A 24826-nucleotide genomic window follows, 5' to 3' on the forward strand; every position below is an offset into this window, starting at 1 on the left:
TTCCGTCCTTTTTTTTTTTTTTTTTTTTTTTTTTGCTTAAACAGATATATACTAGAGGAGCTGGGCTAAAGGCAGAGGAAATGTAAGTCAAATTTCTCAAAGAGTGAAATCTGAAAAGTTAGTTCATTACACTTAACTGTCAAAAAGCATGGAATTTGGAGTGAACAAGGTGAGTTTAGTTTTGATATCTCCATTTCAACCAAACAGTGCCTTACTGCACAAGTGGTTCCACTGCTCCTAAAGTAAGGCACTACTAAAATAAATATCAGTCTGCCTCTAAATTACAATTTTCTTTCTCGTATTCATAGATGGAAACTGAAATGTCAATTTCTTTTCTGTTTCTTCAGGGGTAGGTCTATGAATTTGGAAGCACAGATTTTAATACTCAAGTTTGAATGGAGATATCAGTGCCTGCTGCTATCATGCTCAAAAAGTAAAACTGTAACTTTTTAAAAATTGTATATGAAAAAGAATAACCTCAAAGATCTATCCGTTGGCTACCTTTCAGCAAAAAAAACCCCACCAAACAAAGCTACAAAAATTATTATAAAACATATGGTGCAAACTATGATTGTGTTTATTTTATATCAGTCAACATCATTTACCATGTAACTGGGTCAGAATTAATATTCCAAGGACTATACACAACATACATCCAACGTTGTGTTCTTTACAACTCCACACACCAAGTGAGACCATCCACTAAAGCAGAAGTCTCCTGTTTTCCTCCAAACAAAATGCAGTACTATTTGTTTTTTACAGATCCATTATAAATTCTTGAGTGACACAAAGGACAAGCTGCCAATAGCAATAAAAAGCCAGGATACTAGGAAGGAAGGCTGGTTTCTAAACATGCCAAACTTTGTTGGAAACGTAACATTTAAGGACTCTTCCCTTCCCTGTATTTGACCCCTAGCTGTACTGTGTTCTTCACATTACCTCAGTTGGTCATGTATTAACAAGTACTTCCACCACTTTTGCAAACCTCCTCCTCCTCTTTTTTCATAGAGTGTATTTAGTAAATTATGTCTACACATTTCAAAAGGCACAGAAACTCATCTCTTAATTTGTACGTACTATGTAGCCAGCTCAGCACACTGGGCAAAGTCTTGGCTCCCTGCGCCGCTGGAGTCAAAGAGCTGTGCTCTAGGGTGGTCTGCAGACACCCAACTGGAAGGGAAAGGAATCAGGGATGCAGCAGCTACCCATACCTGACCCACAAACACTGGAGAGGGGATGGCCAGGTGGGCAAGGACCCTGTGCTCAATGATTATTTCTTCCGCCTACCCCACAAGACTCCTGCCTGGGGCAGGAAAGAAAAAGAGCAACAACCTGGACCAAAAAAGTTAAGACATTCCTTTAGTGAGGCCCTGGTCTTCATGGACATGACAAAACTGACTTGGAGACCTCATGATGAGAATCTGCTTCATTAGCGATTCTCCATGTGCAAAACATGCCACAAACGATCCATGGCTTAAGGCCTGGTTTTGAGAGATGTAATAAATGTCAGTGCAGAGAGAGATGGAGTCTACCCCAGTGAAAACAATTAACAATACAGAAAGAATCTTTAGAAACCTACAATTTTTAATTGAAACATACTTTCTCATACAGTTCTCACAACCTGCTATTCATTCCTTTTCAACTAAATGGCAATGCTTGCAGGAAGGGAACTGTTGTGTGACCTCAGCTGACCAAGCTGACATACATACATTCATTGAGGCCCCAATTTAGAAAAATATACAAGCATATGCTTAACATTAAACATGTGAGTAGATCCCTGTTGAAGTCAAGGGCATTAATTGTTTAAAGCTGGGTAGGTGCTTATGCACCTTGCTAAATCAAGACCCAGTTTCTGACAGTGACTGAACAGTTCTCTGGGTAACAAATTAAGTTTGGCTCCCTGTGGCTTTATGTCTCTAGTGTTCAATAAGTTGAGAACTCTATTGGTTTGCATTTTTATAACCTTTTCCCCCTCCTGTCTCTCTAGTATTTCTTTGGTACCTCAAAAGGGATAAGCGTTGCTTTTCTTCAGTGGAAAAGGAACTACCAGTGTCTCCTCCACTACCTGGCCACATACACAAAGTACATAGAGACTTCATGTATTTGCAGCACCTTCCTTTCCATCTCTTGAACTAAGCTGAAAATAGTTATACAAAGCATTGTCATACAAGTCCTGTTTCTTTGAATTGCTAGATAATAAACCCAAGGACTTTTGTACAGTGCAGTAGCTGCTGAAATTCCAGTACAATTATCTTGTATGAACTGAGCGTAAACACTCTGCTAAAGTGAAAACCTTAGAGAGGGACTTAAAGACTACTACAGCATAAAGCAGACTGGTGACCAGGAAAAGCCTTAAAGATGCACATCTAATGTCTGGTGTGACTGCTATTGGAAATTCATACTATGTTACTGAAGCTATTATTCAGGCATGGGAGTATATGTATACTTTCATTTCAGATTTTCAGTTTGAAACACTTCTGAAGCAACTCAAACTGGTTTGACATTTGGGTTCTCACAAGTGCCTCAAAACCCATAAAACTTTCTGTTGCATTGACATTTTTCTCCTGCTCCAAACAAATCGTAACATTGATACAACAAACAGTTCCATGCTAATGTACTATATTTTTATTGATCTATTTGATCCTGCACGTTACTACTCACCAGAAAAACCCCAAACAACCAACCAAAAAACCTTTGAAAAAAATGTATTTTTTCCTATTTCTGTGGCTCCGGGAAAGGTGTAAAGCTTAGGTTACTTATGTCACAATGTTTCCATACCTAAGAAAAGTGGTTTTATTGACCCCATGAGAGAGCCAACTCTTCATTCCAGCTGAACAGATACTCTTCCAACTACCAGAATAAACAACTTACCTTTTAATAATTGTTACAGGACAGTATTTATACCATATACAATAATACTGCACTATAACATAGTAACAAAATTAGCAAATTGAAAGATATGTATGGGGTTACAGGGCTCTTCAGTTCGTAACACATCAAGTACTAGGGTCCGAGAATATATACAAGTAGGCATTATAAGAAACTTACTCTTTCAAGATGCATCTTAAGCTCATCATGTAAAATCAACTTGCTAGCCATATGTGGATGGGGGAACACAGGCTCCTCAAGCCACAGCCTCCAAATGAAGGCTGGAAATGACCAGGTCAGAGATGGTATTCATATCTTAATTGTTTTATCTCTGGACCAGACCACCGTGGCTGGTCAGTTGTCCCAGAACAGCTTCTTACTTTCTGTAACGCCCAGGTTCTCTGCAGCCTCACAACAAACGTGACTGTGTGAGTGATCTGCTACAGACATTCTTGATTCCTCGCCCTTTTTCTCCCAAGAAACATATCTCCGCCTTCAGCTGTGGCAGAAAATGGATGCCACGGGTCTTATATCCCTTACCTCACAACTCTTTGAGCCTACAAAGGGGAGAGAAGAGCTCTGTTTTGCATCCCGTGGTACATGGTACTGTTCAATATATTACTCCTATCAAGAGGAAACCAGCTCACACATGGAAGGCAATTGAATTAGTAGTAGTTAAATTCTTTAAAACTAAATTTAATTTTATTTTATGGAATTCTTTCTAAAAGACATGGTTTGGACAAAAGCATTTTTGTGGATTGCAACATTACATACTCAGCATGTTTTATTTAGTACTCAGGAACGCTACTGCAGAATAGCCAATTCTTGCAATTTTATCAAAAATCTCTTCATATTACAAGGTAGGGGTTTTTCACTGTACCTGTGTCCTGGAATTCTTGTGTTTATTTTCTTTTTTATCTAAATAAGTTTTCTTTTTTCTTTTTTTTTTTTTTTAATGGTAGGTTCCAAAACAGGAAAAAGCAGCTTGAAAATATAAACCTAGCTTTCTCCAGTATAAAATGGAAAGCAAAAATAAATTATATTAAATCTAATCTTTTAAACCAATTCCCTAATATTCAGGATCTGAATTTATGGCCTCCAAATGTTTGAGGCTAGTAATACTGCACTGCTTCATGTTAATATGCTGACCTTCTATAGTAACTATCCTTTTCTGAAGCCATTCACCAAGTAGTCCTTCAGCTAGCAACAGAGTAAGCTGCCCAGGCATGGTCCTAGCTATTTCCAAATAGTCTGAGAGCCATTCTGTTTTAATGGAAAGCCAGGTGCAACATAAGCTAAGTTGCAAGCAACCTGATGAGCAGGCTCAATTCTTTCATTCCTATTTGTCAGCACCATTTGTCAACTTAGACATGAGTTAAAGACATCCAATATCCAGACTGAGAGGATAAAAATGTAATAATGTTACCCCTATTACCATATCCACATCACTAGGAAAGCGGTACAGATACACACAAAACCCGGCAAGCTGATATATGCAGGGGCAGCAGTCTTAAAAATCTACCTGTCCTACAAGTGACTTCCGTCTCTGCAGGACAACTGTCAGTCACTAACGCAGGTTTCCACGCCCTTTCCAGCAGAAGGAGCGTAAGACTTCAGGGTGCAATTCTGGCAAGATTCATCATGAAGAATCCAGCAAGACTGAATATAAACTGACATACTTTCCCCTACTATAAAAGGTAAAAATGAAACAAATTCTTCCTCTTTCATTTGCTAAAAGGATTATTAAAAAAAAATATTTACTGAAAGTACTGTTCCAGTGGTGGTGATGTTTCAGAATTTGACTAAAGAACATAATTACACATTCTATTTCATTAGAGGATCTCAAAGCACTTCATAAACATTAATTAACAACATCCAAGTATTAATTGGGATGATTAGAACATTTTGTAAAAGCCGTGCGGGAGGAGAGAAATCAAGCTGAAGCACAAAGGACTCGTGCAGCAAGTTAATATATTAGAGCCAGTAGAATAATACATGTTTCCTGGCTTCAAGTTAAGTATTCAAAATTCTAGGGCATGGTGCAAAATGACAACCAAATCATAGAAGATATTTCAGCACAGAAAAGTAAATTTCTTAATTAAAATACAAGAGTTCATCTTCATTAGATTCAAAATGTACCTTGATAAGTAAAAGGGGGTTGTCTGTCTACATTCAATGCTGTGCTCTTACTGCCTAGAAGGCAACAGTAAGTGCTAATGACATTTACCCCTCCTAATAAGAGTCACTCGCACTTCACTGTTATTCCTTGTTATTGCTCAGGACAGGCACTAGCACCTCATTGAAAGATCAGTGCTGCAAGGGAAAAAAGTCCCCTTGAGATCCCTTGGACTTCAAGAAAAGCAGTAAATCAACTGATGCTGGACAGATGACAAGTTTGATTCTCTGTGGCCCTTCCTGATTCCTAAGTGTTTGTGGACCTAAATTTCATAAGTGCCTGAAGCCAGTGCTGACACACAGACAATCAAAAGCACCCCTAAACTCAGAGCAAGAGGTGTCTAAACTGGGAAAAGTCTTAAATCCATTAAAGTGTCATGGTCTGGACTCCGTACCCTCTAATTGAGATAATCTCCATTGATGTGTAGCTGAATGGTTAATATCATAACCTTATCACCTCCAGGACCATGATTTGAATTCAGCCTGAGGTCCTCTGTGAAGAGAGTAGTCTACAAAAAGCAGAAGTTCTAATCTCGGAGCTGTATTTTGTGAGAAGAGTGATGTTAATTCCTTGGTTTCTTGACACAATTCGCTCCCCTCCACATGCACACAGACATTTCCCTTGAATCAATAGCTTTATGCCCTTTTGTTTATTTTATAACAGGTCACTGCATTTATTACAAGAAAATTGAGATGGACAGTAACCCCAAGATCCTGTCCTCAACTCAATGGTCATATTTCTTCGACATAGTGCAAGATACGTTCCAGCAGAGGCATCGACATGGCATTGTTGGCAAGAAAACTGATTTTCCAGGCTAGGAGAAAAGCCCTTCTCTCCCTTCCCCTCATCCACAGAGAATCAGTCTCAAAAATGGAGACTTTTGACACACAAACACTCACAATCTATTAGAAAGATAAATAAAATTTATAGATTATTTAAGTTTGCACATATACACCCACATATATGCATATTTCACAGAGAAACTTCTGTGATCATAAATGGTTAATAGAAATTCAAACACATTCTGAAGCAAGAAAGCTGGAAATAGTTTCCTCCTTGGCTTACCTGCCAAGTCGCAAGTTCCCCGCTCTGTTTCTCAGGCAATGCTTGATGGCATCACTCACACCTAAAACAGTCTAGGGAGTGAACTATTCCTCCCACCTCCTTCATCCCCCACTCTGCTTTAGGTGTTTGTGATATCATCATCTATCACAAGAGAAACACAGGACCATGAACTCAAGCCTTGGCAGGTGAAGAGATTTTCAGCTCCATTTTAAAAAGCAAGCACACATGGTCCTGGCATATGCCTGACAGACCTTTAATAACAGCCATTTCCATGCTCTGCATCCCAGTAGCTGTGCCCAGCTGTGTGAAACTACGTCAGTTGGTGGGATCACAGCTTCTCACCCCCAGTACTGTAAACAGTACACATTCCAGGTAGGAGAAACACGACTATACAAAAGTCTCTCTCTCTCTCTCTCTCTTTTTTCCTTTTGGTCTTTGACAGCCAAAAATGTTTGCCATTAAAAAGGCCATCTTTGCATTTCTGAGCCATGTGAAACACTATGGTTATAAAGGCTGACTATTTCATAGTAGTCATTAAGAACTAGCATCATGTATACTGCTGTTGATCACCAGGGGTTATGCAGCCCTCTGCTTCATTACCCTTGCAAGATGCAAGACACAGAGCAGCAATAGCACAGCTCTCCAGCTGCATATATTCTGGAAATCCAAATGATCTTTGCATGTTACTGAGACATCTGTTGTCATGTAACTTGTCCTGGTGGCATTCAGAAGTGCCATCAAACTCTTTGGAGTTTATTTTTATTCTTTCCTGGTTCGAGTGCTAACAGTTGTGATAAATAGAGTCATGTAGCACTAGTGTGATTGGTAGTGTTACTGTTAGAGGTATGGCATCAAAAGCAGCAGGGAGATGTTAGGCAAGTTAGTGCAGATCCAGAGAAAATCTGAAAGCACTTTACATTGTAGAGCAAGTGGCACTGCTTTGCTCAAACACAAAACAATGCTTCCCTATGGCTCAGCAGTTGTGCTCTGTTTCCTATCTCCCTCTTTGGTCCTTAATGGTTTATCTGAGCTTTTTCCACCCTCTGTTTAGAGACAGGATAGTCACTCCTAGCTTAGTACAGCTAAGATGAATACAAAAGAGCAAGGGGCATAGAAGAGAATCTCTGTTCCACAGAAGTGCAGGGGAGTCATGCTAAGCTGACTCACATGGGAGAAGAGAAACTCTTCCAGATGATGACAGCCACAGATATTAGCATGCAGTGATGCTGTGGGAGGAATGGAAAACTCAGGAGATGGACACATCATCTAACAGATCCTTTTCATCTCTTTGTGCTAAAGAGGCAAAATCAGAGGAGGAGGAGCAGTGAAACTGAGGTGAGGCTGAAAAAGGGAAGATAAGCAAGAAAAAAAAAGGGGGAGGGGGTGGAATGGGAGGCAATGACAACAAAGTAAGTTGGAGTGGTAAGAGAGGGAGGAGGGAACAGACAGTCACAGGGAACAAGAAATAGGCAGGGCACATACTAAAGAGACCCAGATTTAAATCCCATCTGTACTGGGAGAGTAAGAAGTCTGGATAAATGTTACCCAGCTTTAAGCCTTGGTCTCTTCAAGTGCCACTGTTGAACAATAGTGTCAGAACAAAAGAACATGTATGAGTGTTAACAATAATTACAAGGGGGAAAAGAAAACACAAGATAGAAGTGTATCTAACAAAGTAAATAAAGCTGTAAAATGGCAACCATCTCTTCATTATCAAGTAATTAAGTGTGGGTGGCAGTTGTTACGGGGACTGCAAGCTTGCATGTGAAAGACTCTGGTTGTACTTTGGCTTTGTTACAGTCTTTGCCAGATAAACTTCTTAACCTTTATCTGCATCAGTTTTACTATACATAAAAAGGGCACAATACTGATATAAACATGGACAGACTAAGTGACTGCTTCTTAAAATGCATGGAAATCCTCCAGTGGTCACAGCTAAACAAGTGCAAAGTATTAACTAAGAGATTGACGAGCAGACCAATGAGGAATGAGAAGTAATATCAACTAAATAAATGCACAACCTTCACGTACAAAAGCTATTTTTATTATATTTATGGCACATAATTGTCATCAAACTTTTGTTGGGTTACAAGGCTAAACTTTTTTTTTCCCATTCATATCATAATTTGATTGCTTATTTCTCTTAATTTCCTTTATCATGAATAATATAGCATTCCACCACATTAAAGGTATTCTTGTTATGAAAGAGAGAAAAAAAAAAATCAACTGGTGGCACCTGGGAAAAAAACCTGACAGAAACTTCACGTGACTTCTGATTATAGCAGACTATATTGAACTGAAAGTATGATATCGTCACTACAATGACCTGACACCACTTATCTACCTTGGAAAAGCTGATATCCTCAGAGCTGCTGTTTGTTTGTTTTCTGTCTAATGTTCCTTATGTTTAAGCAATGGAGGCTGTTTGACAAGTTGTTTAATTAAATAGCCCTTGCACTTGGGCTCTGTAGCAAAAGTTCAAACATCTTAAAAGGAGGCAAATGAGTACAGATGGGAAAGCTAAGACTCTACAGTCTCTAAAAGAGGTCAGATAGCAACAGAACCCATGCTTTTCTGAAATCCTCCACAGACAAGACAATGGTGGGCAATATTTAATTTTAAGAACAGTAAAGCAATTTCCATCTGTGCATATGGTTAATATTTCACCTGCTTAGAAGGGAAGAGGTGCTAAGGGATTACTCAGAGAAAGAACAGAAAAGAAATTAAGTACAGTACCATTAAAGATGCTAAAATTTCTTCCTTTGCTCTCTCCCCAAATCTCTTGACCTAATCTGGATGTAAGAATGGTGTGCATGAACATCCTAGTTGTGGTAAACTAGGACAGCAAATGAAAAAAACCCATTCCACCAAGAGCAACTACATTTAAAAAAAAATTGAGAAATTGTCAGTCAAATATAACACCAATATATGTGAGCAATTTGACTGTGCATGTAATCAATTTTTCTTTAAAAATCTCAGAACTGAATTATTTAACCTACACTATGTATTTCACAATTTGAATGAGTCTGTTTTAGTTAATGGGATGTTGCCTTTTGAAAAAATGTCTACATTTCTCTCCCTAATGTATACCTTCTGCGAGTTTACTTTAGCTGACTTCAGTGACGGAAAAAGTTGTTCTTGCTCAACAGTTGTTTTAGCCCTACAGAACAAAAAAGCAATGGGAGAATAAACCACAGTCCATTCTGGTCATCATCTGGAGAGTTAACTAGATTCATAAAGTACGGATTGTGCTGATGATCTGTGGGCAAAGAAACACACAAGCCCAAGCCAGGAGTGGCAGAGGATGTCATTAATTTCAGAATTTTTTTCTTTTAAAATTAGCAGTCTTGACAGTGAAACCACAGAGGCAGGAAAAGAATCATTCTCCCATTTCCAGTCTTCCCAAAGCAGAAAATGATATCTAATAATTTTGAATTTCATCAGTTTTCAGCATTGACATTGCCATGGAAAAGACCTTCATTTAGGATTAGTGATTCCCTATCCACTGTCCAGTGCACGAACTTTTGGAAGTGAGTCACCTTTTGGGCCAATAAAACCCCTATACTTTTCCAGCTGGCTTTAGTTTTGATTTTGGTTTTTTGGGATTCTTTTTTTTAAATTTCTCATAGCTGTGAGTGGCACCAGAGAGTCTGGCAGCCAAGATGTTGCCTATGAGCTACTGACTATAATCTACTTTTTTTGAGGGAATGATGGTAAGAATGGGAATCCTAGGTCTAGCCCCTTTTCCTGATTCTGCCAGTCTTCCATTCTGTGCCTCTGCTTCTCTCTTTGCACTGTAAAGATATTTATTTTCCTCTTTTACACTAAGGGAATACAACTATTTGATCACAAAATAATTGAAAATGTGTTGAGCTGTTCTCAAAACACTGAATTATTATTTGCAAAGAGTCAGTTTATAGCCTCTAAGTTGTGGTGACATGCCCTGTTGTCTGCAACTGGACCAGTGCAAAAGCTGAACGCTCCAGCAATGCCCCAGCTCTTCACTGCTAATGGCACAATTGCTCTCTATCCCTTTCCTCTCAGAATAATCAGAGTTAACTTGTACATGTTTAGCAGGAGGATTTTTCTAACCTGGCTTGTTTAGAGAGAACCTGGCTAGGGAGCAATTACACATGCAGTTACGCTAGCAAATGGGTGAGGTAAAGTGTTCTCCAGTGGTGGAGCAGAGGAGAACAGCTGGCAAAGTTACCTCTTCACTCAGCTCAGCTGGACCCAAACCAGGGCTGCAGACTTACTCACAGTTGAGCTGTTCTTTACAGCAAGAGTTACTTCACCCAAATCGATACAGGCACTAATCACACCTCTTTGAGTAGCAGGTGCAGAATATGACCCAAAACAGCTACTGTTATTGACAGAATAATTTCCCGTCCGGTAAAGACAGTTGTTGCATTGGCTGTTCCCAAAGAGAAAACCTACCGGCTCGCTAACAGCTCCACACTATATACAGTAACTTAGTTCCATGGGTTAAGTACCAGATAAACAAGCCTAGAAACTGAAGCACTCTGGATGCCCATGGAGCAGACTCGGTCCAGAAACTTTCCATATGCAGTAAGGTTGTTTCGAGGGTCACTTCAAAAGATGAGAGCACTACTCCTCCTCTAAAACATTAATCCTGTGAGCAATCTGATGAGACTGCTGACCAAATTGTCACTCACTGACATTTCAGAGATAGGTATCTATTCACCAGAAACTAGGTTTATTGCACAGAGGCCACAGAAAGCTTGCCAGGTCTTAATGCCTTTCAGCCATTACTGGCAATGCCCAAATGTGAAAGGCGGTGTTATCACATTACCCTCGCTGGCTTCAAGGTTTCTTCGCTTCCTGTGCTCCATTAATGCATCCACTGAATGAAGCAATAAATACTGCATTTTTCTCTGCCCACTGCTTTTTAATTTGCTATTTAGAAACATTATTAGTGAAAATGAGGGTATTACAAATAATCCCACCCACCTTACAGTGCTAATATACAACTAAAGAGAGGCACTGGTTTTCTCTTGTTTCTCGAGTGGAGCAAACATGAGGTTTTCTCAAAAGTTACTGAGAAAAAGTATTTTCTTTTTCTGTGGGAAGCAGGGTTTCATTAAGGATCTTGAATAGAAAAGAAAATATCTGGTAACACTAAAATAATTGATTTTGAGTGGATACATCTATCCTAAGATTTCTTCCCCCCCCCCCCCCAAAAAAAAAAAAAACCCAAACAACCTCCATTCAGGCAAAGTGTTAAAGTATTTTAACACTCCCATCATGATTCAGGGGAAATTCCACACAGATTGATATCTCAGACCTTCCCAAGGCATGAAACTCCAATTTTGTACCAGTTTTACAAATATTTTGTACTGTGGTTAATTGGTGAACACTGAAACTTGAACCAGGATTAAGTATTCTGGAATTTGTCACAACCAGTCCCTTTTCCTATTCTGTTACTTCTCTTAGCCCTTGCAGAAGAGACTTAAGATACAGAGTCTGTGTGTTCCAAATAAGTTCGATATTTCTGAGCAAGTTCCCAAAGCTACTAACCTTCCTTTTTTTTTTTTTTAATGCCAAACAGTGATATCCTTCATTTCACCAAGTTACAAGTTTAAATATTATTTTTATTAGATTAGAGACAAACAAGCTGGTTTACTGGTATACACTTCTCTAACTACAGCATTATAGCAAATTTAAACCTTTCCCTAGAGATATATATTTGTATATTTGCTGTACAGTGAGCGTGTATGAATGTCTGATAAACTTACCAGCATGGACTGGACTAGGTTATGAATTAGACAGGTTTGTACAGACAAGTTAAAAAGAGCTATACTTCCAGACTGAGAATGAGATGTTCCTGAATTCACTACATGACAGCCTACCAGCAATCCCATAGCTCTGCGATATTCTGGATGATTTCTTTTGGTACCTGATACTTTCGCTTCTCCTGTAGGAGGCTCATGCCATTTTGTCAGAAGATTTTTGTGTGGAAAAGCTGAGTCTGAAAGCCTCAAACAATTCTGTGAAGAGTTCCAATTCTATAATGATGAGCTTCATGGAACAATACCTTTGCTTGAAGGAGACATTACCTGTAGTTCTCATCTGTATGCACTTTTACTGTGCTAGTGTTATGACACATTTACTTTCAAATTTCCCTGCATGCCCCTTTTCTCCTTTTTATCACATAGATGCAACAGTGTTACCTTTTAAACAAGACCTTTTTATTATCATAGATTTGATTAATTTTCCTAAGATTTCTCTTCATATGTGTTTTACTAAGTAGTTTCTCTTTTCTGCCATATACTGACCTTCCCGGCTTTAATGGAAACAAAATGCGTTTTTTTGCCTGGAGAGGTGGTGGAGTCTCCATCCTTGGAGCTATTCAAAGGCCATCTGGACATGGTCTTGGGCAACCAGCTCTAGGTGACCCTGCTTGAGCAGGGGGGTTGGACAAGATGACCTCCCTTCCAACCTCGACCAGTCTGTGATTCTCTGAAATTAGGGCTAAACTAACAGGCAGGCTCGACTACACCTATTGTAGGTCTTCATTCACCCACTAACACAATCCACAGCTGGGCACTAACCAAGTCAATATGTGGCAAGACTGTAACAGCTGCCATTAACTTTCATTGATAGTTGTTTTCCTTTAACTGACATAATATCCAATATACTGTTGTCGAATGTAGTAATGGTAAAATTCTTGCCTTGAGGGCTACAATGCGATTGAGTTTTAGCCATATAAACTGAACTCTGACCTAGTGGTGTATTATAGGTCTTTACACCACTCAGATGCATAGGTCACAATCTCACTCTGTATAAAACTCTATGTAATTATATTACAAGCCATTCTCGCATATATTAAGATCCTTCCAACAGATAATTAAAACAAAATCAATATAGGCCTGATTCCACGACCTTTAAAACAAGAAAACTACTGATTTTAGTCAGTCTTCTTGTCTGCAAGGGACACTGAATTACATTCTATGCTTGTAATATATTACACCTAACTATTAATTGCATTTAGTAAACCACAATTTTCTAATGCTTTATCTTAGGAAGGATGCATTTTTTATGCGTATTCCTTTGCAAATCATATTTCTTCAGCCCTCTTCATCAGTAGCATTCAGAATCCAGGCATCTAAAATATGATGCAATGTGTACATAATGCCATTACAGTATGTATCTCTATAGATTATCTATCATATATCTATCTGAATTATATATCATATCTAATATCTATAGATACACATCCATATGTATATATCATACAAACATCTTCTGTAGATATCTACTGTTTAAAAATCATGTATATATCCTTACATGTAAGTTTTAGACTGGTGATGGAAGAAATGGATCCTATTGTATTTGAACATATGTAACATTTATCTTTTACAAAATAGATGCCTGAGAGAATCTTAAAACAATTAAAGAGCTCCATTCCATATATATTGCAACAAGAATAACAGGATCTCATTACTAAAGTAATAGCCTTTTTATTGCTCTTTCTCTAGGACTCTTATACAATTCAGAACACTTTTCTGTGAAAATCTGTGTACAGAGCATTTAAGAAAATATTTAAAAACACAAAATATGAAGGTTTTCATAGAATTATGTAAGGCTAATTTACTTCTTTCACATGAAGGACAGAAAATTGAAGAGGAATTAAAAAAAACAGTCAGAATTCTTCAGAGCAGGAATAAAGATTCCCATATTTTCTGTATAGTGCCAAGCAGAATCATTCAGAAACTAGAATTTTCAAAGTTTTTCAGGTGTGTCCACTTCAATAACTGGATGACTTCTAGATGACACAGAGCTCCCATAAAGTCAGTAGCAATTAAGAGAACTCAGAAACACGTAGGATTAGATTCTCACTCAGAAACAGTCTTATAAAATGTAATAATTCATTTTGGAACCCAACAGATGATTAAATTCTTCAGATAAGCAACCATACATATTTATGACCATAGTTATAAAGCAAGCCTGTCCATTTTTTTTGTTTACTTATTTTACGGTTTGTTTTGCTTATCTTATCTTAACCAATCTGCATGTTACACTTTATTTAAAGATACCTTTTTAGAATGGCATTATAAACAGGATTTTCCTGTATGTACATTACACTGTAAGGATACTTCCCAACATAACCATTAACAGAACCCCAATTTCATCTACCCCTTATTAGATAACTTGCTAAAGAAGGAAAGAAAAGATGAAGGAGCTGCTGATTCGGATCTTAGTTTCTTAAATCAAACAGTAGCCCTTGAAAACTTGCCAGTTGCCTTTGATGACCAAATCAGGCTTGCAGCTAGCTAACCTCAGTATTTGCAGTATTTAAGGTATTTCCTACAATAAGCGTAAGCAAGTACAAATAAATACTAGGTTATGAAGGAACCTGCATTTTTTTAGCTTAGGAAAAATTGAATATTTTATTTTGCCAACACCATCATTAGTCTTCAACATACCATACTGAATTTACTTCATATCATTCTACTCTTTTGTGTGCATGGTCACTACGTCTGTACAAAAAAATAAATTCAGTTAACTGGTTTGGAAACATTGTTTTGCTTTGTTTCCTACCTGAAGGATGTAGCCTCGAACATAGTCTCGAAGTGTCCAGCCTAAGCCATGTAGAATATGCAACACTTCCTCTTGCTTCAGTACACTGAAGAGTCGGTCAAGTAATATCTTCAGTCTCACAGGCACAGCCTGAGTACCGTAGAGCATCAGGCTGCTGATGTCAAACACAACGTTGGACTGCACAATCTCCACTTGGGTTGGGTGGTAGAGGTGCTGAGTACTAAGTTTGTCCAAGGCTGAAAGAAAAGCAGTTAAGTATAAGAGCTAAAGGAAAGACAGGAAAATAATCGCAAAGAATTACCTAAACACATACAATTCAGCAGTTGCACTTAATTTCCAGAGAAATAATACCTGGACAATTCATAGAATCATAGAATCACAGAATGGTTTGGGTTGGGAGGTCATCTAGTCCAATGTCCCTGCAATGAGGAGGGACATCCTCAACTAAATCAGGTTGCTTGGAGCCCTGTCCAACCTGACCTTGAATGTCTCCAGGCATAAGGCATCTACCACCTCTCTGGGCAACCTGTTCCAGTGTTTCACCACCGTCATTGTAAAAAATCTCTTCCTTATATTCAGTCTGAATCTACCCCCTTTTACTTTAAAATCATTACCCCTTCTCTAATACCTACAGGCCCTACTAAAACATCTGTCTCCATCTTTCTTATGAACCCCCTTTAAGTACTCAAAGGCCACAATGAAGTGTCCCCAGAGCCTTCTGCTCCAGCCCTCTGATCATCTTTGTGGCCCTTCTCTGGACCTGCTCCAACAGGTCCATGTCTTTCCTGTACTGGGAATCCCAGAGCTAGACACAGTACTCCAGGCGGGGTCTCATGAGAACAGAGTAGAGGGGAACAATCTGCAGGCCATACTTCTTTTGATGAACCCAGGATACAGTTAGCTTTCTGGGCTGTGAGCACACATTACCAGCTCATGTCCAGCCTTTCATCCACCGGTACCCTGAAGTTCTCCTCTGCAGGGCTCCTCTCAATCCCTTCATCCCCCAGCTAGTATTGATACTGGAGGTTGCCCTGACCCAGGTGCAGGACCTTGCACTTGGCCTTGTTGATCTTCATGAGTTCATGAACTCACATGGGCCCACTTCATAAACTTGTCCAGGTCCCTATGGCATGTCAACTGCACCACTCAACTTGGTGTCATCTGCAAATCTGTTGAGGGTGCACTTGATCCCACTGTCCATGCCATTGAGGAAAATATTAAACACTACTGGTCCCAGTATGGACCCCTGAGGGACACCACTCATCACTGAGTGATTGTTTCTCACAGATGCAGTCTGAAACAAGCCTGGTTTCCAAAGGCCACAGTTAACTTTAATTCCTACAGCAGAAGGGTGCTCAGCTGAGCCCTAGAGACTACAATGCTCATAAGTTCAAAAGAAATTACAGAAAATTTATGATTAACTGATGACCAAGACTGAAGCTATGCAGAATTGATTGGGACTGTTAAAGGTTTGAGACTTAATCTTTAGGGGACAAAAAAACCCACAAAGAGATACACCCTAAACCCCAACCTTTTAAACATATTAAAAATTAGTCCCCTGATTTACCATAAATTCTGTCATGAATTCACTGCTACTTGAGCTGGCTAGTTTGTTTTACCCTTCTGTGTGAATTTCATGTTATTCACTGTGACATGAATAATTTACAGATGAGGGGTGGGGAGGTTTGCAGGATGAAGGTAATTCTTATCCCTTTGTGAAGTTAAATATGATGGAATTGCATATGACATCATACACTTTTCTGAGTATCAATGTTTACATTTAATTTTCTTTCCATTTTATGGACTATGTTGCAGCACCTAAGCTTCTCACTACTTTTTTTTTTTTTTAAACAAAACTTTCTGAGCATTTAAAATAATTTTATAAGGACTTCTTCTCCCGTACTTTGGTTTCTTCTTGGCTTATGGTCACTGGAGAGTTCATGTACTCTTGATAAATTGCTTTCTTACATCCAGAGCGCAAAGGCCCTTATCATTTACTCGCTGGCTTCATTCAACACGTTTACTCCAAGGAATACTTTGTCAAAGAGTTCTGGTTTCCTCATACTTCATTTCTTGCAACTGATTTCTCTGATCTTTCCTATTCTAGTGGTTAAATCAACTTTGAATAAATAGCTTTAAATATTAATTTAACATTCACAAAAGATAAGGAATTGGCAAGCCTAGGGACTGCAGTCCTGTGTCTCTCCACAGGACATTTATACTGCAGAATGTGAAGGGTGGGATTTTCTTCCAAAAGCTCTTCTTCCAAAGTACTTTAGCTATATAGGCTTCATGATGTGGGACTGATTTATTTACAGGATCTAATGAATGGGATTTGACTGAAGCTTAAACAGGTCAAATGCTTTCCTACTTTTTTTTTTAGCCTTTTTTATATATGATATTTTTGTAATGTGGCTATTTTGCTACTACTGTAACAGATGTATCATCTTAATACTCAGCCAGAAAAACCTAGAAAATTGATTTTGTTACTGTGTAGGCTGTGCTGCGTGTGTGCTGATATGTATATATGTGTACCTGGGGGCAGAGCAACCATTTGGAAGGAATCAAATAAAATAAGATATTATTTGTTGAAATTACTACTACTATTTCTTGCCATAAGAATGCTGTAAATAATATTAGTGTTAATATATCTAGCACATTCTACCAGACTATCAAAATAATTAAAAAGATGTGGATCACCTTGAGCTTTCTACCTTCAGTCTTACAGAATGAGAAATGGGTCCAAAGACATTAACTGGCTTCTCCAAATTTACACAAATCCAGACCAGAGTCAAGACCTGAATGAATATTTTCTGAATACTCAATGCTTTTTAATCATGGCATCATACTGTATTTCTAATATATCTTAATATTTGGTTTTGTTTCTCTTTATTTAACCGTAAACCGTATGCGTGCAGTGAGGAAAAGCAAGTTCTTGCAGCTAAAGAAGACTTGGCTTGCTGATTTTAAGGTCATGATTTTACTTCGGTCCAAGTCAGAATGACTGTAAGACATCTTTATTTAAAGACTACCGGGTGGGTTCTGAAACTAGTAGCTAGAATAAGACTACAAAACTCTGTAGACATTTATACCGACTTCATGTAATGTGACCACTCTGAAGATAATAGCTTTGGAAAGTGTGAGATGGAATGGAAGTGAAAAAAGAAATAAAAAAGGTCCTTTTAAATTACTCTTTGACCATCAGACAGATATTTTTACAAGATAACCTATACTATTCCATTTATCTGCAAATTTATTTTCAAGCAATATTATCTATAGATATCTGCTTCTCAAAACACACACATACACACAAATAAGACTTAGTCTGATGTTGGATTAACATTCCAAGTGACAGTGAAATTATCTCCAATTTTGATTTGTGGCCTTATTCTGCGTATTATATAATAAACAAATAAGCAGTGAATTTTATCCTTTTGAAGTACAAGTCAGGATATGCACTGAAATGTGTAATTTATAACATAACAAAGCATATATTTTTGCATGGGTGTGTAAGAATATTTGCAAACTAAAGACAGACCTCATGCTACAGACCAAAAAAAAAAAAAAAGGAAAAAGTTGTAAGTGAAGAGAAAGGAAATGCACTTGCACCTATATGAGAAATAATGTCATGGAAGCATCTGAAATTCATCTGGATCATTGACTATTGAAACCCCTTGTGCTTGGCAGAAGAATGAAAATTTTCACTTATAATTTGTAATTTATAAAAATTATCTTGTTTCTTTAAAAGGGATTACTAAGGAAATAGCTGATAGAGAGAACTTGCTTTCTGTAGTACTTTGTCCTCTGGTATCATTAGTGAACTAATGCCACTGTTCTAGGTGCCTTCAAGAGGGCATTTATGTTGCTAGATACATTTTTTTTTTTTAAATAAGAGATAAAAGGAGTTAAGTCTCATTGTTTTTTCTGTAAGGACAAGTGTATTAACTTTAGCCTTCTTGCCAAATCTCAGAGTAGATAATCATATTCTGCCATTGCCCACCTAATTTCATGTGGATAATGCATTCCTCACCAATTCTAAACTATTGGTTCAATTCCCATATGTTAATGAGCAATGCCATGTTTCACAGGTGAATGTATTCAATAGTGTCTGCAGCAGTGTACGACTTCATAAGTGCTTAGGAGACTTCAGGATGAAACTTTCTATATAAAAGAATGAGCTTTATCATACCTGAAAAATGACATAAATAGATGTGTCCTTATTAAGAAGATATCAGTGACTGAACATCATAAACCACGCATTAAAAGTTCCTTCCTAATGCAGCATGAGGTATTCCTCACACTTAACACTTTCAGTGGGCTCAAAAGTTCACCCAGAAAAGTCTTAACTCGTTTATGACTTTTTGTTGTCATAATCTGCACAATCTGTTGTGAAAACATGACTACGATGGGTTTAGCTAGACTAAAACTAAAAAGGCTACCTTTTAACAGCCCAATTCTTAGCACTGCCCCAATAGTCTGATATTCTTTTCCTAAGTGTGAGTGGAAAGCTATTTACTGACAGAGGAAGAAGAGACCTTCTGAATCTTAAGATCATGCACTTGCTGAGTAATCAATTTTTTGACAGAACAGCCTGAAAAGGTCCTTGTGTTTTACTATAACAAGATACAGCCGAGTAATATTTCCATGGTGAATTCTAAATTTTGAGTACTTGTTTCAGAAATTTTAACTATTAAAAAAGGAGGGCAAAAAAGGATGATAAGTAGAAGTAGTTACAGCAGATTGACTTCAAGACCCCAAAATGACTAATTGGATAATTAGTATTGGAGTTAGGAACCCTTCAGGACTGTTTTTCTTACCTAACTCTGAAGTGTAAAGTATGTGCCATCATCACTTAGATAACTTAGAGTATTTCAGTTGGAAGGGACCTACAATGATCACCTAGTCTGACTGCCTGACCACTTTGATGCTGACCAACAGCTCAAGCCTATTACTAAGGGCATTGTCCAAATGCCTCTTAAACACTGACAGTCTTGGAGCATTGACCACCTCTCTAGGAAGCCTGTTCCAATGTTTGACCACCCTCTCAGTAAAGACATGCTTCATAATGTCAAGCCTGAACCTCCTCATGTTGGCTTATCTATTCTTTACCTTCTTGAATAGTAAACAAAATCCCTCAGATTTTACAGAAAGTCTGCTCAGTATAATCTGAATTGTAAAGAGAACTTCGAAATTGATACAGTGTCAATCTTCACAATACAGCCTGCTGTATTCTTACTATATAAAATTCCAGCAAAAAACTTTGGACATATTTGTAGCAAATCAATGAACGAAAATTTATGCTCCATTTGTGTTTGATAGTTTGTTTTTGGTGGGGTTTTTTTTGTTTGGTTGGTTTTTGGGGTTTTTTTGTTGCTGTAGTAAAATAAGGAGAGGAAATCTACTTAACCATTTATATTTTACTGGAGTTTTGGGACCCTGTGTAATTCAAAGGAAATTAAGTACAAAAGATGTATTAAAATAAGGCTCAAATACTCGTTGAATTTATCAAAAGACAAAATCTTTCATTTCTTCTATACTATAGGCTCGGCTATGCAATCTACTCATTGACCTTACACACCTTCCTTCCCAACATGCAGTGGACAAGGTTAACCAAATTAAAATCCATGGTTCTGAGTGGATTCTATTTTTGTTAAGCAAAAGAAATACAAATATACATGATGAATTTTGTACTTTATAGGCCTCATACTTTTTTTTGAATAGCTATACTAAAAGCATGACATTTTGCCTTTACTGACTATAAAGGAATTTGAAATGTCCTAGTTTTAAAGCAATTGGATTTATAAATACACGTCTTGCTAATTTCCTGATTCTAGATAAATATTTAGGTATCTTAGAGAGGGATGAAAAGGTTTAGTGAAACTCTTTCTTTCCACTGATTTGCCTGGCTGTGTATCTCAGAACACCACAGAGAAGAGTAAGCAGGTTGCAATGGGCAGGTCATTATGGATCTCATTCCATTTCAGTTTTAGATTTGGGCTCTGCAATAGTCATGCTCTAGATTTTCCTGCATGCTCTCTAGCCAGTTCTCTAACTTAACAAAAAGGGGCACAGTTGGAGTGCATACACATGTACACATGACAATATAGAATTTTATAAACATCATCATCTTTCCAGATTACTAGATTTGTTCAAAGGTCAATAGGAAAATGAAAAAGAAATTTTATGTAGTCTGTGTCCAGACAATAATAGAGCTTTCCAGACTTTTTTTAATCTAAATAACTGAGCCACTTTCTGCAGCAAGAGAAAGTGAAATTGGCAGACAGATTAAATATACAATACCAACATAAAAAGATTCTGTAATACTGTTGCAACAACAGCATGTTGACTATTGTAAAACAGATACAGTATTATTAATGGCAATGTGCAGCACTGTAGTTTGCTGTTGATTTTAGTAGTCAACATGAACAGCTTCACATTTTTCAGAGTTGAAGATTTTCTTGTTTTCCATCAACCACAGAAAAAGAAGTAACAAATCCTTTCAAGAAGAGAAGACAGCTTATGAATGACTAAAAGCTGGAGGGACAGGCAAACTACTGCAGTCACAAGAGGTGGTCTAAGCTAGCCTCCCTCAGGGTGCAGATTTAATACCACCTTTAACATGTAATATGTGGTGCATTTTGTAGGTGGAAAAAATTGCTCCTCAAAAATATCATGCTTAGAAGGTGACTAAGGACTAAGAAAACTTGCCGGTGTCTACTCTATGGCTCAAATATTTTCATGGTGTAGGAAATTATCCCACCCACCCCTGGCACAAGCGCAGAGACCATGGGATATTAACATTTATATGGGTGGGAGAACATCCTGAGTCAGTTTGTTTGGGTATAAATTCCAGCTACAACATGGCATCCTTTGGTAATCTCCATTTCACTTCTGTCTTCATCCCTCTCACAAATTAATCCGGATAGAAGAGAAAGGTTCACTAAGACACTGTGGGTGTCAAAAGATCATGGAAGAAGAGTAAGTAAAGCATATTCTGTTTTATAGGCAAAACCAGCTTTTTCCTTCTGCCTTTTACTGTATTTAAAAGCTAATAATGGAAACCATTTGCCAAATACATTTAATCTCTGACAGAGGGACACATATGTGATCTTCTAATTTACAGCTTGCATGTACAGATGTTCACACTTAGTAAAAGGATTCTTAATAGCATTTTAAAATTAAATGTGTGTTGATAATAGGTGTTTCAAACCCAAACAACACAGCAACTAAACTGATAAATGTCTTCATGCCTCACCATGCCTCATGCTCTAACAACATTTTTATAACAGATCAAAAAAAAACCCCCAGCATTCAGTTGCATGTACACAAAATAAGTGTTATTAAAAAACATCTGAATGAAAACTTTCATTAATTTTTCTGGCTATGATCTGATTCCAAGTTGAAACATTTAGATTGCTACTAGGTTTATGTAGCCGAAAGCAGAACCACAGTTTGTTCACAGACGTTGCTTGCTGTCTGCAATTTTTTTTATCCCTTTGCAAAACTTTGAACCCCATCCAGCTTTGACACACTGCCTCTTCAGTTAATAACTATCAAGTTTCCCCTTGTCTCCTGTCTACTTTTCTTTGAGGCAATTGCGCACTCAGCACCCCGAGATAATAACACACATCTATAAGATAAAAGCAATGGCATTAATGTAATTGTCTGCCTTTCTCTCTTTAGCCTAATCTTTTTTTTCCTTCAGTTTTGACTGCCTCTGTGACACCTGTTTTTGTCTCCTCTGATCCTACGACAGGTTTTCCGCTGACAAGGTTTTTGCCTGACAGAGATTCTGCCAGACAAGAACATAATAAAATATGAAGAACTGCTTGTCAGAGTTTCTGCCAATGCTCACCTGAAAAAGGGGGAAAAAAAATCGTGACTTTTTTTTTAAAGGGGCCCTGTGCTGGTCGCTTTTGGCCTGTCAGGAAAACAGCCTCCCTGGCCAATTCCTGCAAGCCAAACAGGTGTTTTCTTTTATGTTTTCTTTCTATACAAAAACCTTTTTCTTTGAGAGTGGAAAACATGATTACACAGGGGAAAAAAAGAACAAAAAAAACCCCAAAATGTTTTCTCCTAACTTCTTGCCTGTAAAATGAAGGTTAGACCTAATTTTGTGTAGTGGTACCTCATGATCATGTTTTTAATTCAGAATTGACCCCTTAAATAAATAAATAAAGTGGCAGTTTTTTCTCCCTCCTCCTTGTTGATAGCTCATGAGTTCAAAGGAACAAGCTATAAAGGACTTTCATTCCAAGTTCTCAGGAAAACATCTGGACTACTAGGCACTTCCTATGTGGGCATACTGTATGAATGAAGACACCTGACTATGGGTACCATGATATGGAAGATTACACAGAGCCTCTTCTCTTCTGTGGGATTTGGACCTTGTGGTCCTCTCCATCAGTGTGTGCATTTGTGCCTATGTGAAGGAGGACTTCAGCAGTGATGATTACCCTGATGGAGAAGCACATATAAATTAATCATGTGAGTGTCCCAAAACACAGCTGCTTTTGTGTGTGTTAGTGTCCTCTGTCACCTCCGCTACAGGCCGCAACTATTGATCAGTCCATGATATAATGGCCTGGAGCGCACCAACTGGCCTTCACTGCACTGACCAGCCTCTCTGGAGATCTCCATCCTGCCTTCTCAGACCATGGGTCTAGGACCCCTCCTAAAGCTCAGGCCTGGACCTTCATTCTCTACCTAAGGGACATTGTAGATGTGCCTGTCTGTGGTCCTGTCTTCTAGATGACCTTCAGACCCATGTTACAGCCTGATCTTCAGCCCAGTCTCTGGCCTCACATTCTTTTGTTCCTAATTGGAGTCCCTGGATGGACCCTTGACGTGACTCATTCCCTTGCCATGCCTGAGGTTGTCAATGGACCCAGTTACCAGAATCTGTTTCTGACTACCATGATCAGACCTTGAGGAACTGTGCCCATGGTGCAGGCATGGCCAGTGCTGGAGTTGCCCTGGACTCCTGGCTCAGACTTCTTTGTTGGGCAGCTCCACCTTTGCTGCTCCTTGACACATGGGTTGACAGTGTCATTGTTGAAACCTACAATTTATAATGGAAGCCACTAAATATATCTCTTTCTATTACCTTGACTAGTCATTCATCTTCGATCTTTCCTATCTCTTGTCTCCAAAGCCAAATGCCTCCTTCCTATCAATCAGCCATTAACATCTTCTTAAAAATATTCTCTCCCATAATAATGGCAAGATAGGAGTTAATATGTATCTTAATAGTCCTAATGCCATCTGGTTAACATACTATATCCAGTGAGACAGAAGTGCATTTGGGAGTCCTGGACTGTGGTCTGGATTTGGAGGGTTTCCATCTTAATCCAAATGCACCTCAAATTCCATTAATTGTGATTTACAGAAAGTCTAGGTTGGAAGGGTTTTCTGCAGATTGCCTGGTGCAGCCTTCTATTGAAAGCAGGGCCTCAGATTCGGTTATCTCTGGCCTTGTCAAGCTGAATCTTTGATATTCACAGTGGGGGAAATTCCACCACTTCTCCAGGTAACCTACTCCATCTTTTACACAGCCTTGAAAACTAATGAAAATACAACAGGCATTGCCCACCTGTTAAGATCATTCCATTTGGATGCTACTGTGTTGTAGAGGCATTTCACAAAGGCAGGCCAAGACCATGGTGGTGTTTCAGTCTAGGGTGTAACTCTGGTTCAAGTCTATGAAATGTTTTTCCACATGTGCTAAAGCACCTCAGTTTTCCCAGGAACATCTGCTGTCCTAAAGCTGTTGACCACTGAAGATGTTCAGATCCTGGGAAGACTGGTTTATACAGCTAGTTCTGTCATTCATAAACATCAATCTTTCCCACCCCAATACATGTCCTGTGACCATTTCACAAAGCTCCTGTTAAACATACTTCAGAAAAATTAACTATAATCAATTAGAATATAATTAGAGAAGTCTCTGAGACTCATGTTATAAATTTCTTGAATTATCTTTTCTATTTCTAAAATCCAGATGGAAATGGGATAATAAAGTAATGCTATTGTCTGCTAAATGAATCTGGGGAAAGTCTCCTCATAATGCTACAGATCAAACTGAAATCCTTCCTACTAGGTTAAAAAAAAAAAATGTTTTTTCCATTGAATTTCACATTTGCAAAACAGAAAGCT

At 38.2% G+C, this 24826-nt stretch overlaps 1 protein-coding gene across 3 annotated transcripts in view; it reads right to left on the minus strand.

Annotated features, from left to right (window-relative positions):
- BNC2 (basonuclin 2) overlaps positions 1-24826 on the minus strand; it is a 349761-nt gene that overhangs the window by 96892 nt on the left and 228043 nt on the right. For all 3 annotated transcript variants that reach the window (XM_054810588.1, XM_054810587.1, XM_054810589.1), the window contains exon 4: positions 14672-14907. In XM_054810588.1, coding sequence (XP_054666563.1) covers positions 14672-14907 — 236 coding nt within the window. The remainder of the gene's footprint in view (positions 1-14671; positions 14908-24826) is intronic.

This window comes from Grus americana, chromosome Z (assembly GCF_028858705.1).
Source record: "Grus americana isolate bGruAme1 chromosome Z, bGruAme1.mat, whole genome shotgun sequence".
Taxonomy (NCBI): domain Eukaryota; kingdom Metazoa; phylum Chordata; class Aves; order Gruiformes; family Gruidae; genus Grus; species Grus americana.